This window comes from Mandrillus leucophaeus, unplaced genomic scaffold (genome assembly GCF_000951045.1).
Source record: "Mandrillus leucophaeus isolate KB7577 unplaced genomic scaffold, Mleu.le_1.0 Scaffold140, whole genome shotgun sequence".
Lineage (NCBI taxonomy): Eukaryota > Metazoa > Chordata > Mammalia > Primates > Cercopithecidae > Mandrillus > Mandrillus leucophaeus.
The window spans coordinates 1,710,467-1,728,917 of record NW_012101366.1 but is presented as its reverse complement, the minus strand read 5'-3'; the positions used below and the strand labels follow the sequence as shown (position 1 = coordinate 1,728,917).

The 18,451-nt window shown below is 34.4% G+C and overlaps 1 protein-coding gene across 2 annotated transcripts in view; it reads right to left on the bottom strand.

The window, feature by feature from the left end:
• The window catches only part of HDAC9 (histone deacetylase 9), a 927,644-nt gene that overhangs the window by 149,592 nt on the left and 759,601 nt on the right, over positions 1–18,451 (bottom strand). For both annotated transcript variants that reach the window (XM_011973893.1, XM_011973894.1), the window contains exons 18-21: positions 16,016–16,071; positions 15,683–15,770; positions 9,662–9,781; positions 9,251–9,348 (exon numbers count right to left, since the gene is read on the bottom strand). In XM_011973893.1, coding sequence (XP_011829283.1) covers positions 9,251–9,348; positions 9,662–9,781; positions 15,683–15,770; positions 16,016–16,071 — 362 coding nt within the window. The remainder of the gene's footprint in view (positions 1–9,250; positions 9,349–9,661; positions 9,782–15,682; positions 15,771–16,015; positions 16,072–18,451) is intronic.

Genomic DNA, 18,451 nt, shown 5'->3' with positions numbered 1-18,451 from the left:
AATAATATTAATTTGTTAATTAAAAAATTCAGTCTAGTAAATTAACAGGTGAGTGAGCCTTCCTTCATACTAATTTTTTTATTATACATATCATTTGATTTTTATTAATTGTCACATCCTCAAAAAACCAAACCAAATGGTATATATTAACAAACTTTTGGCAGACTTCAGTTCTCCTAATAATTTAGAATTTAATCAGTTCATGGAAACTGAGTCAGTAAAATATGACACACTCCAGATTTTATTATTTCTGTTCCTGTCTTTTTCACCTACTATGACGGTGTCATATTTATCGGAAAGGAAGGCATCACTGCATAATTTCTACAATGCTGTTTTCATTTTAGAAGTACTGAAACATAAAAGAATTTACAGTGTCAGAAACTTCTACAAGGAAGACAACATGGGTATATAAAACAAAATCAGAGGTCTAATGAGGCAACTCTAAGAGACTTTCGGAAACTAAAAGTACAGAAGGATAAGAAATCCAGATCTCTTTGGGTAATAAAACTTTCAAATTCTAAATCTGTGCCTGTCCTATTCTTGCTCTTGGTTTTGAATGAACTCTTCTTCATTTATTTGCTTTTGACTTCTGTTCCAGTAAAAATGCTCTTTTGTTTCTGAACTTCAGTCGATTTCAGTAACTCCAGCATTGCTTTAATTCTAAAAGAGTTATGAACCAACTAAAAATACACGTCCTAGGTGAGCCAACATTTTATTTTCAAGTGCAACAATATGTTTCTTTAATGGGAAAGATAATGTGTACATGTTATTTTCTTGATGGCCTTTTCTACAAGTGTTTTGGGATATAAAATATCTTCAAATTGAGATGCAGATTAAAAATTCTGCTGTGCTTAAATGTGGACTGAATAATCTGTTTCTTCTCTTCTCCTCTCCACTTTGAAGTTGAGATACGAGTGATAATGGGACAAATGCCATTTTGCCAAGTCTTTCCCACTAGAAGTTTTGTCGTTCATAAGCTCACCACCCTCCATATGGCTTTACGACAGTAGTGCTGCTCTTTGGAATAGATGTTTAGGCAACCAATACCCAGTACTGCAGTGCCCACAAGAAAGATGGGCAGATTCCTAATGGATACAAGAACAAGCCATTACCCTTCTAGAATAGTGCCTGAAAAGTTTAAATTTCTGCCTAAATGAAAACAAATGTTGATTTATAAGTTTCATTTATATGACATCAAATCATTGGGATGAAATATGGAAAACTGAGTCTATCATCCACATGTTTGATGTCATACAAAGACTTGAACTACTCTCTGAAAGTCCTGTCCACCAGAAAACAGTGTGAACCTCAGCTCTGCATCTCAGATGCAATATCTGAATAGACCTTCGGTCAAGCAAAGTTTCCATGAGAATGATTCCTCCACACGGGAAAGTCAATATGTAAACTTTAATACTAGTAAGCCATTATATTTATCTAACTCTCAAAAAAGGGACTATAAATTTATATTTATGGTATATTAAAATAAACATTCAATCCCTTTTTTCCACATTATTTGTCATCTCAATAAATCTAGTAGTAGTAAACTTTAGATGTAAAATCATAGAAAAAGAGGGTAATTACTCAGTTTCAAAAAAAATTCACTCTATGACCCAAAGACATTGAAATTTGGTTAGAAAACAGCTGTTCAATGAAGTAAAGGATAAGTAACTTTTAATTGAGCAAGAGCTTTATCTTACCAGTGAATGAAGCAAATTCTAAAATATTCACTAGAACTCTGAAAAAAAGTGTGACTCTATAATTTATTAATTATGTTTACCTTCCATTCTGGCCATCTCATATCATTAACTACACAACAATTCCATTATTACTAGATTAGATTATTTAAGTCAGTGAATTGATGTCAGGTCCTTGACAGTCCAAAAGATCTGCTATTTCTGGCCTTAAAATGCTCCACAATAATATTTCATAAAAAGATTGCATTTCTTCATATTTCAAAGTATTACACATACATTGAGAGGATTTTGTACAAGGCAAGGATTATATAATTCAGTGTTTCATCTGGAAAATCAAAACAAATCACTTATAGGCATACAAATTACCTTTTTCTTAGAGAGAACTTCTAGAGAAAAGAATTAATTAAACATAGATATCCTTTTAATTAGTTCCCATTATTTGGAAAATTGTTTAATTGCTGTACAGATTCCAGAAAACTTTCGGCTTTGGAACCATTTTAAGGCAGAGAAAAAATATTGTCTTAAAATTTTTATAGCTGATCTGACCTTTTAAAAATAATAATAAAAAGTAAGTTGTAGCATTTGATCTACTTTAAATAGCTCTTCACTGCAGATATCACTTCCCCTTCAAAACTTCAAGCACTTCAAGATACTTCCTGGACTTTTTACCTGAGCTCTGTACTGTCTAATAATATCATATCTCTTTGATGCTTGGCTCAAAAATCAAGTTTGCAAGTTTCCCTAGGAAGACAGGTGTGCATAAGATCAATTTACTCTCAGGGTCAAAGAGCAGAAATTCTAAGGGTATCTAGAGACACACACCTAGAAATTGTAATTTTTTGATGAAAATTGGTACAATATGTTGAACAGATGAGAGAAAAAATGTCCCTAAACTATATTTATTTTTGAAGCTGAAAAGCAGATAGAGCTGACAGCTTTCTCAAATTTATTCCTACGGAATTTTTTTTTCTTGTGACCTGCTTTGATAAAACTTTTTGAAACATCTCAACATACTGAAAATAGAGAACAAAATTTGGACAGTGAATAACTGTGGTTCACACTAGCAATAAATTTATATGTATTGCTTTTTATTGAAATAAAACTTTAATAGGTGAAAATCATTACTGCTTTGTTACTAAGATTGATTGACAAGTTCAGATTGAAGCCCACATCTTCTTTATTAGTCAAGTCTTTTAGAAAGAGAAAATGTGGGCTTGATTTGTGAGGCATGATAAATGGTCTGGGAAAGATGGTAGTAGGGCCAATTTGATATGTACAGTATTTCATATTGGCAAATTGTTTCAAGAAACTCCACCCTCTTTCTCAAACTGTCTTCAACATCCTTGGGAAAATACATAATATCATGAGCTTAATATATTTACTTGTCACTAACAATTGAGAATCCATTGCAAGACTGGGAAGCATCAACCACAGCTCTCATTAACAAATTAAGATCCCAAATAATTTGACATTATTAAGTATGACTTTTGGATGACAATGAAATCATGCCTTATTTCAAAATTAAACCTAAATGTTCGTTTATCACTATGCATTCTATTAAAATTTAATTGATATTTTCAAGTTCTATTAGATATCCCTTCCACAAAATCTAAATGCATACATAAGAAGAATATTTCTTTTAACAAAGATGAAAAATTTATATCCCCATTGTAATCAGATTGGTTATTAAAAGGAAAAAAAGAACCAGGGGTTTAATTTGATAGGCTGTCTTACTATGTCAGATGAGGAGAAGGCACAAGGAGAAGTGGCTTGGAGATATCAAAGGTAGTGAAAGTCTAAATTTTCAATTTTGGGGCACTTACCAGTTTCGATGTCCAAGCCAAAGTTAAATAGACTAAAATGCATTACAAAGAATTTTTCAGTATATGATTGTTTTGTTATCCCATGCTCTTGACACAGGAACTACAGTTCCTGTATAGTTTAGGACCAACAAAGTACTGTCCCCACAATCACACTTGCTGCCATGGAATCTCCGATCACCATATACCAACTGTGTGACATCAGGAAACCTACTGAAGCTCAAGAAGCATGGTAACTGCCTGTAGAAAACAGGAACACCTAACTCAAGGACTAGTAAAGCTTTTTAAAAAAATAAACAACTAGCAAAAATTAAAGCCTCGATGAATACTCTATATTACTATGTTACTATTATTATTATATTGTTGTTTCTACAATGGTATTATTCTATATTCACTTATCATGAAATTACATTAAAATATTAAATATAAGAACAATAACCAAAAAAAAAAAAAAACCCACAGTATTTACTTAGTCGTCATTACCAAAAGAGTGAATCTAAATAGTTACTGATGGTCCCATTTTATCTCTCAAATAGAATTTAGAAACCTCTTTTTCAGTTTATACATATAACAAGAATATTTAGAAGTTAATCTTCTAAGAATTAGCCAGAATAATGATGACATATTTTATAAAATAAGAATGAGAGAAAAGAAAGTATTTTACTTATTTATGTGCTCCTGCCCCAAATTATCTACTCTAGTTCCATGGTAAACCCAACCATTGTAAGAAATCTCTAGGCTGACTATTATTGACTCGTCCAAAGAGCACTTGCTCTGTGGATATGACAATAAAAGGTTTTATCTGGTTCTGCACTTGAGTTAAATGCCCTTTTTACATTTTTGTCACAAGCAGGGGAGGAATCCCAGGAAGCCGTCATTCCTATATTGAAGACTCAGCATCAGGAACAGAATTGCCACTTTGACTGGTGAACCAAGAATAGACAGGATATCTGGAAAGATTTCCAATCACAACTTTGTGTTAATGGATTTTAATTTTGCTTATGTCATTAAAGCAAACAGATATGAACTCAAGACAGGAGAAAGATAGAAACTGGGCTGCTTGTATATGCTCAAATGGTTCAATGGCTTTAACTATGTAGCAAGAACATTAAGTTTCTAAAAATTCCAGTTAATTATATGTCCAAAATATTTTAGCAAAGCCTAAATTTGGAAGCACATAGCATTTTGATTAAATACAGATACTACCTACATAAGTCAATTACTTAAAAATAGGTAGTTTTCAATAATAACATCAAAAATTTTGACTACATATGTATTACCTCTACTAGACAACTCTCTTAAAATCCACTTTTCAGTTGGCACACTGACAACCTCAGTGCAAGAGAGTCCTTCTAGGTCAGAGTTTTCCCCTGAAATGAACTTCCCTGAAGAGCTAATATGTGCAGATCCATTGTCTATTGAAAATATGCATCAATAACAAATATTAACTAAGGTTAATCAATTAATTAATACATACTACAACACAGTGACATGAAAAGATGATATTTAAAAGCAGAACTTGTTTGCATCTAAAGAACCCAGATCAACAGCTCTATGACCTTTCTTTAGCTACTCCTCAGTATATGCCAAATGGGTCACTTTAATTATTTCATTAAAACCTGCTAAATTTAAGGAGCTTATATTTCTTTTCTTGAAATTAAAAGGGGCTACACAGGAATTGTCCTCCATTCACGCATTTGTTTATTTATTTAATAAAATAGGCATCATTTCAAGGACTACTAAAATCTTACTCATTGGAAATTGCTACTTATTTTTTAAACATTTGAAGATATTTTTCTCAGATTTAAACAGAAGCATGAGATTCACAACTGTCTCTTGCCCACTATAAACAAACCACTTAAATGGTCTGAGATAGTCACTTTAACATTTGCAGGGCTCTTAAAAGAATTAGTCTTTAGAAAAAATAATGTGCCCAATCCTCATCAATGGACTGTAGAGAGTATAAAACCACTGGAATATCCTTTTGAAATGATTAAAACAGAGATTGCTTAGCAGGCATTCAGCAAAAGATTTGTTCAATAAAGAGAAGTCTGACATTCTTACAACAAAATGAATAGATGTTCAGAGTTCTTTGTAAAGCACAGTTTTTGAGAAGCCAAGGTAGTTCCCTCAGACTTTTGCTAGGTTCACTTAATACCTGAGCTTGACAATGCTCCTATCGCCAACGTTATTCCCTCTTTCTTCTCTGATTCATTCATTTATTCATTGACTCATTCAATCAAATATTATTGAATAGCTCTTCTCTGCCATGTTGTTCACTGGGCATTTGTGCCTTAGGTTGGGAGGCTATGTGAGTATGAAGGTCTTACACTTTGGTAAAAAGTCACTGTGCTTTATTACTCCTGAGTATTTTAAGTCATAAACAGAAGACAGTAGCAACGTGGTGTGACAAAAGGAGCATAGATTGTAGAGTCACAAACCAACTTCAAATTATTGCCCTTCCAATTAGTAGTTCTGTGACTTATATAAAGCACTTAAGAATTAGCCATAACATCTATAAAGTTTCTAATCTAGGACCTAGCATGTAAGATCTCAATAAAAATAGCCATAATTATTTTATACAATAGTAACCTTTGAAATATATCTTAGCTGAACATAAAACATATTTGATACTGAATATTTTAAGAATTCTCGTGAAGAATCTAAAATATACCCTTCAATTATTTCAGAGATGAATGATAACTGCTTGGAAGAAATAACTAGTCATTTGAAATAATTTAGTTATTCTATTATATTTTTAAATTATATTTAAAGCTTTAAACATGAAATCTTTGGTTTGTCTATGATTTTTTTTGCCATAGAAAAAGTACATAATAGAAACCACGAAGGCAATATATGTGACAAATTCTAGATAGTAAAATAAGCAGCCATCTTATATCCCACTATGAATGTAGCTTCACAGGGAGAGAGGCTTTCCAAAAGATAAGAGTCCAGAAACAATTAAAAACTAAGAGAAAAGAAAAAGCACCATTTACTCTTCCCCCCACCTCCATTTCCTGCACCCACACACAGATGCCAGAAAGATCTTCTGGTTCAATACTAGGAAACAAGAAGTGTATTAAGGATAAGCTTAGAAAATAATACTACACTAAAAATTATTTGGCAGTCATCTGACTAAGCCCAAATTGACAAAGGAGTATATACATGTATTATTGGGGTATCCTTTGCTTGCATAAGAGTTTACAAAGTATGATTCATCTTCTTTCTACCAATCCCTCCCTGATGTCCTTGAGCCAATAGAGAAAGATCATTTCACGGCTCCATGCATTTCACAGTTCATTCTCTCTGCCCAGTCAGTATGAATACCCCGTGACTCGAATTCCTTTTTTCCCCTTGAACGTTCCCACTTATCTTTAGAAGCAAAGGTTGAACAATGCTTGATGAAACCTTTCCTGAAACCATTTAGGACGAGTTAATCATTTTATCTGCTCTGAGCGCTTCTGTTCTCTAGAACAATAAGTATGACTTACATTATGATCCCTGAAAGTAACAACAGCTCTGAACTCCAAGTGCTTACCACAGTGCCTGGCATATAATATGTGTTCAATGCCAGTTTTTGAAATGAATGGCTTACTTAGCCATAACAAATTCACAAGTACTTCCAGTCATAAATGATGAATAGCAGACATGCCATAGTTCAAAAGTGGCAGGATTCTTATAAATTAAATCTGGTTCTTAAATAAATATCGACATTGAAAGCCAGAAATTTACATTTCTGCAGCCTAGCTAAATAATGCCACTTCTCTAATTAAACTCAAGTAATGGAGATACACTGGGAAGCTTTGAAAAGTTTTGCTAATATAAAGTGTCAACCTTCCAGGCAAAGAAAAGGTGCCATTCTTGAGAATAGTCAACCCCATTCAGGAGTATGTCATTCATTTACCATTTAAACCACAAAACAATATGTGCACTTAATATCTGCTTTTACATTATTTGATGAAATGGTTGTGTTCAAAGAGATTCTTTAGAAAAAAATCTCATCCACCACTCACTTTGTGATGGGAAAACAAAGGCACAAAGTAGAAGTTGCCTTTCATTGCTGTGCATACATGATTTATTTTTATGTAAAGCTATAGTGCCCCAAATAGAACTATAATGATTTTAAAAATCTATGAATTCTGCATCAAAGATAATGGATATGATTGTATGAAATAGTAAGGTTGAGAATTTAATGTGTATTTAATGTAAATTTAATGTATATCATGTAAGTTACCAGGTTAACTTGGGAGGCAGACAAATAAATTCATATGTGATATAAAAATGAAATCTATTATCCTGTTAAAGTTCCTACAATATATTAATAATGTTTGTGAAATTTGCAAATGTAATAGTATGTGTGATGTTGAAAAAGAGAATTCATAACATTAAAACCTCTATTTTTTTGCATGATTTTTTATTTTGCTCATAATTAAAGCAAAATGTCTTCACAATCAACCCAAGTTTATAGTAGAAAAATTTATTTCAGTTATTTTTTCTACATTGTGGATATCTTTGTGTATATTTTTTCCCAAAATACACATTCCAGAACGTGGGTAGAATTTTCCTGTGTATCTTGAATGCCAAGCCAAACATATTTATTTTAAATGTATTTTTTAAATAGCTATTTTTCTATCGTTTTTCCTGGACCTGCTTTCTCATGAGAAATGAACTTCAAATGAGACAACGAAGTATGTGTGACACACAGGACAACAGAAACCCACCAAAATTTCATTAATTAAAAAATTTCCCCATTATTTCCGTAAGTTTCAAATGTAGGGTATCAATAGGATTTTCTTCATGGGAACTTGTAAATGGCAAATTTCAAAACTATGAACACCTGTAAAGCTTTTTTATGTGGTTGTTTTGCTTTCAACTAAATAGAAAATTCAAGAAATTATGCATTACCAATAGGCTAAAACCTCTTCCAAAAATCTTGCAAGGGAGGCTCCTCGAGTTTAATTAACTAGACTCATTGACATCTGAAAAAAAGACTAATGTTTAAACTACAAACTAGTGTTTTCTAAATTCCAGAGAAGAAATGCTCATTTCTAAAATTCTCTCAAAGAAAGCTTTTAATTTGTTTTTTCTTATTTATATTAATATTTAGCTATTTGCTTAGACAAAAGCACAACGCTATGTGAATACATTGTAATTAATGTTACATTTTGTAGATTTTGTTCCAGAGAAACTGGAAACAACTAACTAATTAGTTAATGTTTTCATGTGAAAGGAAAACTATACAAAAGTCATTTACCCTACCATCAAATGAGATTGCCTTGGCCAATGTCATCAAAATGAGTGAGCTCCCCAGAACTAGGAATGCTAAATGCTGCTATGTAAAAAAGGAATTCTGTAGTCCAATGAAGTTTGAGAAATGCTTGGTCAACAAAATTAAATAGGTAATGAAGAACTTCTCAGGGCAATGAATATGCTAATGTCTACTGTAAAAATCACATCATATGTTATAATAGGCAGAATTTTGCAGACAGAGCTATTTAAAAAATAAATCTTTTTTTCTCCTTATTTGGGAGGGAAGGGAGAAAATGGGCCATTGGCCAATATACCTGTATAATTAAAACCAGGTCTTGATATATCTTTTCTTCTTACACATATTCCTATGTGGCTTTGAGCGATAATTTACCTTAATTACATTTACATTTCTCTTTCATATTTGGTGTTATTTCAATGGACATTTATTTTCCAATTTGCCACTTTCAGAGAGAAAGAAGTACCAACCTGAATGCTTCAAGGTACTCAACATCTCCCATGGGAGGATCAAGGCCACCTGTCCAGGCAATATTTATATTGTACCCTTCTCCAAGGCCTGTTCCAACCTGGGAAGAGAAAGACACACCATGGTGGGCAGAGAAGAGGGCAAATGGAAGAAAGCAAGAAGAGAGGAAAACAAGGACAGGGGAGCTCTTGAAATAAACATCAAACAACACATCAAATCAGCCCAACCTTCTCTGATGAACAGTGCTCTGGGTTATGCACTTGTTCTGCACTGGTTTTTGGTCCCATGGGACAATTCAGTAATCTCGTGTAATTTAAAACACCAGCAAAGGACAAGAAAATTAGGGGTAATCATGCAATGCAATTACCTGAAAGATACAAATAAAAGTGGGGCTCTAAAGAAATAAACCGAACCTCATTTGGGGCTCCACTGCCAGGGAAAAAGTTCCCTTCATCATAGCGATGGAGTGAAATGTACAGGATGCTGGGGTCAGCATAAAAGGCCTGCTGGGTACCGTTTCCATGGTGAACATCCTACGGGGAAATGAAAACAGACGACAAATACAGTCATGTCTAACTTTGTGTGGAGACAACCTTTCTGATTTCTAGTTCCCTGTCTTTCTACTCCACTTTCTTTTTCATTTTCTGTCTTCTCACTACGTTCCTCTTTTCTTTCTCCCATTCAGCCTGCTTCCACACCACCCCCTTTACTTCCTGAACTTTCAGGCAAATTACCCTTTAATGCACTCATTTTTTAAACTGGCTTCTAAAAATCAGGAAACCACAGCGAGCATGCCCTGGAGACTCCAGATGAGCAGTCATTGAGAAAGCCCAGTCCTTTGGTACAATTAGATATTTATACACCGGCTCTTTGTACTCTTTGCTTCAGTGATGGAATCTTGCATCCTGTTTTATGGAGGAATTTTATGACTTATTAACTGCCAACAGTTCATAACCCCTCAGGCTTAATTAACTAGCCTCATTGGCCTCTGAAAAAAGACTAATGTTTAAACTAAACTACAAACTAGTATTTTGCAGAAGGATCTATGGCTTACAGAGCATTTTCGCAATTCTTGACAGAACACTAAACATACGTGTATGCATTGATTTGCCAAGTCCCACCATTAAGGTCAAAGGCTTTGCAACCAGCTGAATAAATTGGCTTTCTTGAAGCGTTCAGTTCAGTTAGCAATCCCTCCGCAGTTAGAATCACTTCAAAAGAGAAGCCAGATGCAAAAAATCTTCATATTTCATTTTGATAAAATGGTAACGCAAGAGTCGAAGACACAGGAGCATGAGCTCATTAGCTCTTAAATCATTTGGGCCAAAGCAGAAGGATGGCATGGGGTTTTATGCAATCTTGTGCAATCTACCTAATTTAAATATTATACAATGACTTTCTTTACAGCCTCCTTCCTGCTTTTTTTTCCTTTCCCTACACCAGTCCTCTTTCCCACTCAAAAGAAAAAAATAGCTTGATATAAAACTTGACAGTTCTTTTTTCTCACTGTTTTATGATACAGATACATGCCAGAATTGATATAAGAAAGGTAAGTCAATAGAACTAATAGCATTATTTTAAATGTCTTCACTGAAAGACCTCAAGTGCAAAAAAAAAAAAAAAAAAAACCTTAATTAATATGCTTCATAATATCTTCTGAACAAAAATAATGAGCCACTCCAGAAGTGGATAATTTATGTATTTGCATTCAATAGAATCTGACTGCTATACTTTAAACATACATAGCTTCTGGTTCTGTTATTTGAAAGTTGTAAAAACTTGTAACTATATACTTATTTTATATTAGTAAGATACAGAATCACACTATTTTCAACAATGATTCCTACAATTTTTAGTCAGGCACTATATAAATATCTGGTATGGATTATTTAATAAGTAAACAGAGGCTCAGAGAGTTTCAGTTACTAAGATTATACAGGTAATAAGTTGCATGACTGGGTCTTGAATCTACTTCCTATTCCAAAGGCCAAACTCTTAATGATTATACAGTTAACTGAAACTTACATTCATAATCTCTTTGATCCTCTTGGCAAAACTGTGAGGTGGGTTGTCAGTCATTATTGCTCCTTAGGAGGTTTATATGACCTGTCTTCATGCCCATCTCCAGCCCAGTATTCCTTCACTAGACACTATCATAGCCTCCTTTTGGTGAATTCTGAAAACCTGCATTGATCTTACCATCCATGGCATAGACATACAATAATCCTTTCCCCTTTTTGAATGGTACACATATCCAAAATTAAGAAATCATAATGTTGGGACAGATACACATTATCCCAGAAAGTTGTTTCAGCTAAAGGCATACATCATCAGGAAAAAAAATAACTTAGTCAAATTGTATTAATTCCTGGATTTCTGAATATCCCAAGGAAAGGAAGGAGGAGATAAAACTATTTTCCTTTATGTAAACAAGGGTGAAAAAATTAAAGCCACAATGTCTTTTGTGTTTATTACTGGATATCTAGAAAATGGACAAATAAAATATTTTGAAAAACAACATTAAGGGAATATTTGTATTTCCCCTAAACAATAGTAATTTTAGTCAGTTCTAAGACACATTTGGTCTGAGCATAAATGCATCCACAATTTGAACAGCAGAAAAATACTGCTTTGATTACTTTTGTTTCTCTGGGGACACTGTAAATGTTTACTTAAAACAATCACATATAAAATGATATGTTCTCTCAGATATAAAATTGTTCTTGAAAAACGTGTTACTCAATTTCTGAGAAACAAATAAAATCCTGTTCACAGCATAATAAGATTTTCAACAGACATTATTATCAAAATACATAAATCCATTCTAATATGGCAATTCTTGATTCTGTATTCATATCCACCAAATATTTAGTGATAAAAGTTAAATTCAATTATGCCTTTTGTTTGGGGGAACAACTTACAGTATAGTCTTAAGAATATCATTTTTTTAAGGCTGGGCATGGTGGCTCACGCCTGTAATCCCAGCATTTTGGGAGGCCGAGATGGGCAGATCACCTGAGGTTGGGAGTTCAAGACCAGCCTGACCAACGTGGAGAAGCCCCGTCTCTACTAAAAATACAAAAATTAGCTGGCTGTGGTGGCACATGCCTGTAATCCCAGCTACTCGGGAGGCTGAGGCAGGAGAATCACTTGAACCCAGGAGGTGGAGGTTGCGGTGAGCTGAGATCATGCCATTGCACTCTAACCTGGGCAACAAGAGTGAAACTCTGTCTCAAGAAAAAAAGGAAAAAAAAATATCATTTTTTTTGTTCGTTTTCCTTGCTGTAAAATATTCATACAAAATACTCATTGGTCAGGTATGATCTAAAGCTTGCTTCTGCATGGCAGCACATATATAATAAACTAAGATAAGAAAATTATTGGTGATTGTGAGAAATTACTATAGAAATGAAACAAAATGAAACATTAAAAGCCCCAAAATAGACCTTGTATCTAAGATATGTGGGGAAATGCTGAAAAATCATTTAAATATGTTACTGGTTAAAAAGCATACTGCAAACATTGATGTTGTATAAGGATTTAGAACCTGTATATTTTCACTATTATGTTAAAATAACTTTGAGTAACTTTGAATAAATCATATATTCTACCAGCTAATGTTATCACTCCTAGTTATTTAGTTTAGGGACTTGTAATAAAGATCTAAATGAACTTGATCAACAACGCAATTTCCCCAAATCTAAGGACATTTGAATTAACTTTCCTTTTACAAAGACAACTTAAAAAGTGCTTGTCAAACTAAAAGTCACGTTACCTAAAAGCTACCTGAGTCATACAGTCTTACTTGCAGGACAAGTTAGTCCCCTAAACACAATGGCCAGTCTCTTGCAAGTTGAAAAGCAAGTACACCTGCTCCCTCTCCACACCCATCTGAATATGTTTGGGATCTGCCTCAGAAAGGAAAATGGAATAAATGAGCTCCACAGATCAGCTAGAATCATTCTTGCCTAAAATACTCAACACTGCTGAATTTGGCTGTGACCCAAAGTAGCAGGCGAATTAGAACTCTAGCTCTGTATTTACTAAGCATATAAAAACGCTGAATCTGCTGGACAAAGGAGTACCTTTGCCATCTATTGGCGCTATAATTTGTGGAGTTAGTTCACACCCCCCAGCTAACATTAATGACTTTGGACTTGCAGGAATAACTTTTTTGTTGTTCTTTATTTTGGCTATTGAAAAGCCATCTATTGGCTTTTTCATTGCTAACTTGCAGAATAGACCTGTCAGCCAGGGAGAACGGATGTCTCAAGGCCACGTGGCACTTTAAAACTTCCTTCTCAGCAGCTGGAAGAAACAGGAATTTCCTCAAAGTAGCCCTGCAGCTGCAGAATTTGGAAGACTTGAAAGTAAGAATATGTGGGCTGGTGGTGATCTCAGAGGCAACCCTTTGGACAGAACTCCATATATTTAGAGAATCTGAAACAAAAACTTCTCGTCTACTACAGCCTGTTGGGAAATCAGTATCCTTTCTGATTGGATAATGGAGCAAATACATAATCAAAGGCCAGGAAGCTTACAGGAAACTCCTTGGAGCTACCAGGTAACTTATTTTATAAATCGTATCAGATTTTTCCAGCAGTCTTTTATTCCTATACTGTATTACTGTACAAAAACAAAACTTTACATATAAATCCTCTGAAGTACAAAGTAGCCATTTACCACAAGGGAGGCATTTTAGCTTTCAAGTCTCTTGTACAATTCACTACTTTTAAGTCTAGATATCACAAATGTGTTTTCAAAGGGGACTCCTAACAGTTTTTTACTATCCTCCTACAACCTTAAAATGGTAGCAGAGGAGATTCTTTAGAAAGTAAACACTAAAAGATCCTTAAGGATAGGACAAACAGTTGACCAATCAATCACCTTCTTACATAATTTTCACAAATTTAGAAAGCTTAGAAAAATTCTTTCCCCACAATCTTTGCTCTTTATCTGCTTGTCTTAAGTTTCTGGCTTATCTTCCTGGCATAGAACTTACAGAACAAAAAGCATACTATTTTCTAAAATTTAATATCTTACAAATTATGCAGAATGGCAGTTATTAATTAATTTAGCTGTCATTTTGCATATAAATGAGAAAATGGGTACTGATGTCTTGATTTTTGTAAAATTGTAACATCTTGCTGCTGTAAGTATATCTAGGCCTTCAACACATTTCTTTAATGGTGAACTATGACCGACATTGAGACTTAGGCATGTTTGGAAAATACATGGATAGTCGGGTTTCAATATTCTTCTCTCCGAAGTGCTTGCAGGAATGCTTCAATATAGTGTGTGAAAAACACCCATTCCAACGAAGCACAACAAATGGGTGTCGTTCTTCCATTTCTTTTATCTTCGTTTTAACTTAACTAAGCATTTCTTCACATGGCTTTGTTTGTGCTCTCTCAACCCTTTGGTGTGCCTGCTTAACTGAATTCGAAGGCTGGAGGGCGAGGCCGTGACTTCCAATAAGATTTAATTATGAGTGCAGATATGAACAAGATTTAGACTATTAAGGCTTGCACTTCAAAAAAAACCTTTAGCATATTTTGCCTTTAAATCTTTTATCACCTGCAAAAATTAATTAAGTTCAGATGTCCCAGGTTCAGTTTGGATGCCAGGGTTCATTTCCTGTCTATGCTTTGTCAGACAACCTATTACACCTCCTCGTGAACTGGAGGCAAACCGAAAACGGGGCTCATAAATCACCATTCACTTCTCTTTCGCCCTTTCCTGGGTTGGTCCTTTTTGTACGGGGCAGATCTCCAGCTCATTATTCATGAATATACTGTGGACAATATGCCAAGTGTCATCTGCTTTTAAACAAACCATTTGTTAAACAAATTATAACTTTATTGTGTAAGAATGCATCACGTTAAAATGCAAGACTAATCTAATGCCTCTGACTTTTAATCACTCAGAGTTCCTTTAGAGAATCATCCCAAACTGGCATCTGAGATTGGAGATCTTTTCAGTAACAGTGACATGCGGACTTGTTTTAATAATACCACTGTTGCACAACAAGCAACATGATTGCTAACCAGGGGAAGTGGCCAATTGGTTACCAAAGCAACAGCATTCTTTCCAGCACATCTGACTATTGAGTCTATATTCTGTAGGGAAAAGTAAATTCAGGTTCTGTTGGGTTATTTTAACTGTGGAAGTATCAATTCATTTAAGGATCATAAAAGTTGCCCTGATCTGCGCCTTCTTCTCATTAAATTGCAGTTAACACCATGAAAGTGAAACGTGAATGTTTATGGTTTCAGAACTGCAATCCTGAGTTTAATGAGTTTCCACATTCAAAGGAAACACACCCTTCAGTTGTTTGCAAGTGCTAAAAGCAAGACAACCCTAACAGAGAAATACAAATCCACTCCCTTTTATCTAGAATCACTGAAAATGCAGCTCTGGCCAGGAATACATACCAGATCTACAATCAATATCTTGCTTATATTTAGTTGGTCTCTCAAGTATTTGGCGGTAATTGCAACTGAATTAAAAAAGCAGAACCCCCTGCGGAATAGAGAAGAACAGAGAAATAAGAAAGCAAATCATCCAGGAAAACCATTATAAATAATGTTCAGAGCATTTTTTTAAAATGCTATATGATCTCTGAAGCCATAAATCTGCTTCTGGGAGTACCTCGCAAGATTTTTCAGTCCATCTGTTAACAATTAAAGGCTTCAGAAACATGCACGGGGCAGGTGACCGCCAGGAACCGTGGTGCTTGGAGATGGGCAACAGTCCCTGGTACTTACATGGCTGTGGATTCTTCAGCGTGATGGCCAGGGGGCCTCACAACAGCAAACCCATTCTGTAAAAAAACAAGACAGGTTTTCAATGGTCAGATATAATGGAGAGGGGAGGAGAGGGATTGCTTGGATCTCCAGGCACGACAGTGCCTCAGGCACACACACACAAAACTGAAGTCTCATACGCTTCCGAGATTGTTTTTGTTCCCCCACTGCCAGTCACAGAATGAAGAGAAACAACACATATGATCACATTTTCTCAGATCATGTCCAAAAAGAAGGCTCTGAGTCAGGGGAAGGACAGGATTCAGGGAGTTGCACCTAGCTGGCAAACATGCAGGTCAGCTGTTAAACTAGCATGATTCATTTTCAAGAACAACTTCTTATTTTATGACATCAACATCCTACAGAGGGAGAAGAAATTCACTCTTGGTGCAGGTTTGGGTCAAAGTTTGGAAAGACCAGAGAAGATCCAAAGTGAAAATTCTTTAACTGGATCTCCTCAATGGTTATTTACACTGCAATGTCAGTAAAATGATAAATTTACACTCACACACTCACATAGACACAAAAGAAATCCCAGAAAGGTGAAAAAGAGAACAATGGAAAGCCCACATTTCTTCCAGTCTATAAATTTAGCTTGGATGACCGCCAAGACTTGCAACTTTATTGGATTCCCTAAGTCAATTTCTAGCCCGCGTTCTGGAATTTTATAAAGAATTCCAGGGCTGAGAAGCAAGCAGATCTATCCATGATCAAGAAATGCCTTAACCTCCAGATTAGTTGGAATGCATCACGGAAAGCTGAAGTAACTCCGGCATGAAGGCAGGGAACTATAAATCCTTGCAAAACCAGCATGCTCAGAAAAGTTGGGTTGTTTGACGTGAAGTAATCATTTATCACATGGTTCACACCACCTTTCACGTAACTATGGTTCAAGTAACATGCTCAAAAGAGCACGTGAATGCTGTTTTATACACAATCCTAAAACTTTTGAAATAATTTCAACATACCCCAAGGACTTTTATTTTCAAACCTTTCACTGCAAATATAAAAATATTGAGAAAACTAATCTATTCTCTAGGTCTTTAAATGCACACACATTTTTCCAGAATGTTACGGTCATTAACACACAATGAGTTAATTTGCTATATATTTTGTTGAATATATATAATAATAAACTCAGAAGCAAATTAGAATCATATAATATCAATTAGAAATCTAGTAATGGTGATAAACATATTCCCTGTTCTTATTCTTAAGACACTTACTATCTCTCTGATGGTAATATATTAATATGAAAGAAACTATCAATGAAAAACACAAGATAATAGAGACTGAAATATTAAGATGGTAGATTGACACTATAGAGTGCTACAGGACTTCTGAGAATGGAGAATTTGGTAAAGATTATGACAGATGCACATAGTTCACTGGGAAACCAATAGTTAGGATGAAAATAACAATTATATAATACAAGGCAATATAATTAGCATGTAAAGAACTATTATGATTAGATCAACCACACTAAAATTTTGTGATTCAATTAAAAATATGTTTAATGGGTTAAAGGTATGACATAACAACATACAGAAGAAAACACCCAGTAACCAGTAGCTATTTAAAAATTCAACTTAATTAGTAATTAAATGAACATAGCTTAAAATTCCAGAGAGAAGCCATTTTCTACCCTGGAAGTTAAATTTTTAGAAAATGTTCTACGCTGACAATGGAGTGGGTACGCTAAATGCTCATATGCTGCTTGTAGAAGGATAATTCATTAGAGCCTTTGTAGAAAATAATTCACCTCTATATATCCAGAGCCTTAAAAGAAAATATGTGTCTTCTGATATAGTCATCTAGTTAAAAAAGTTCTGCCTTAAGGGTGCCATTAACTATGTACACAAGCAATTATGTAAAAGATAGTGTCTTATTTATAATAGGGAAAACCAAATTACTTTAGTGAGCTAACGTTAGGTGATTGGTTAATGACTTATGGTACATTTATACCATGGGCTATTAGATAGTCATTAACATTTTGTTATAAATACTTAGTGGAACCGAGAATACTTTATAATGTTCATTTTTGAAGTGTTAGTATTAATAATATACATAGTATAATACATACGAAGGAAGGTTTAATATGGGTTATTTTATTTTTAATTTATAATTTCATATATATATATAGTTTTTGTTTTGAGACGAGGTCTCACTATGCTGCCCAGACTTGTCTCAAACTCGTGGGCTCAAGCATTCCACCCACCTTGTACTCCCAAAGTGCTGGGATTACAGGTGTGCACTGCTGCACCTGGCTAAATTTCATGTAGTTTTCAAATAGTTTTACAACAAAAAATGAATTATCTAATAGTGAAAAAATATATATAACAGGGAATATTGAGAGGTAGGTGTTAATGGGTCTTACCAGAAAAGTTGTGTTTACAA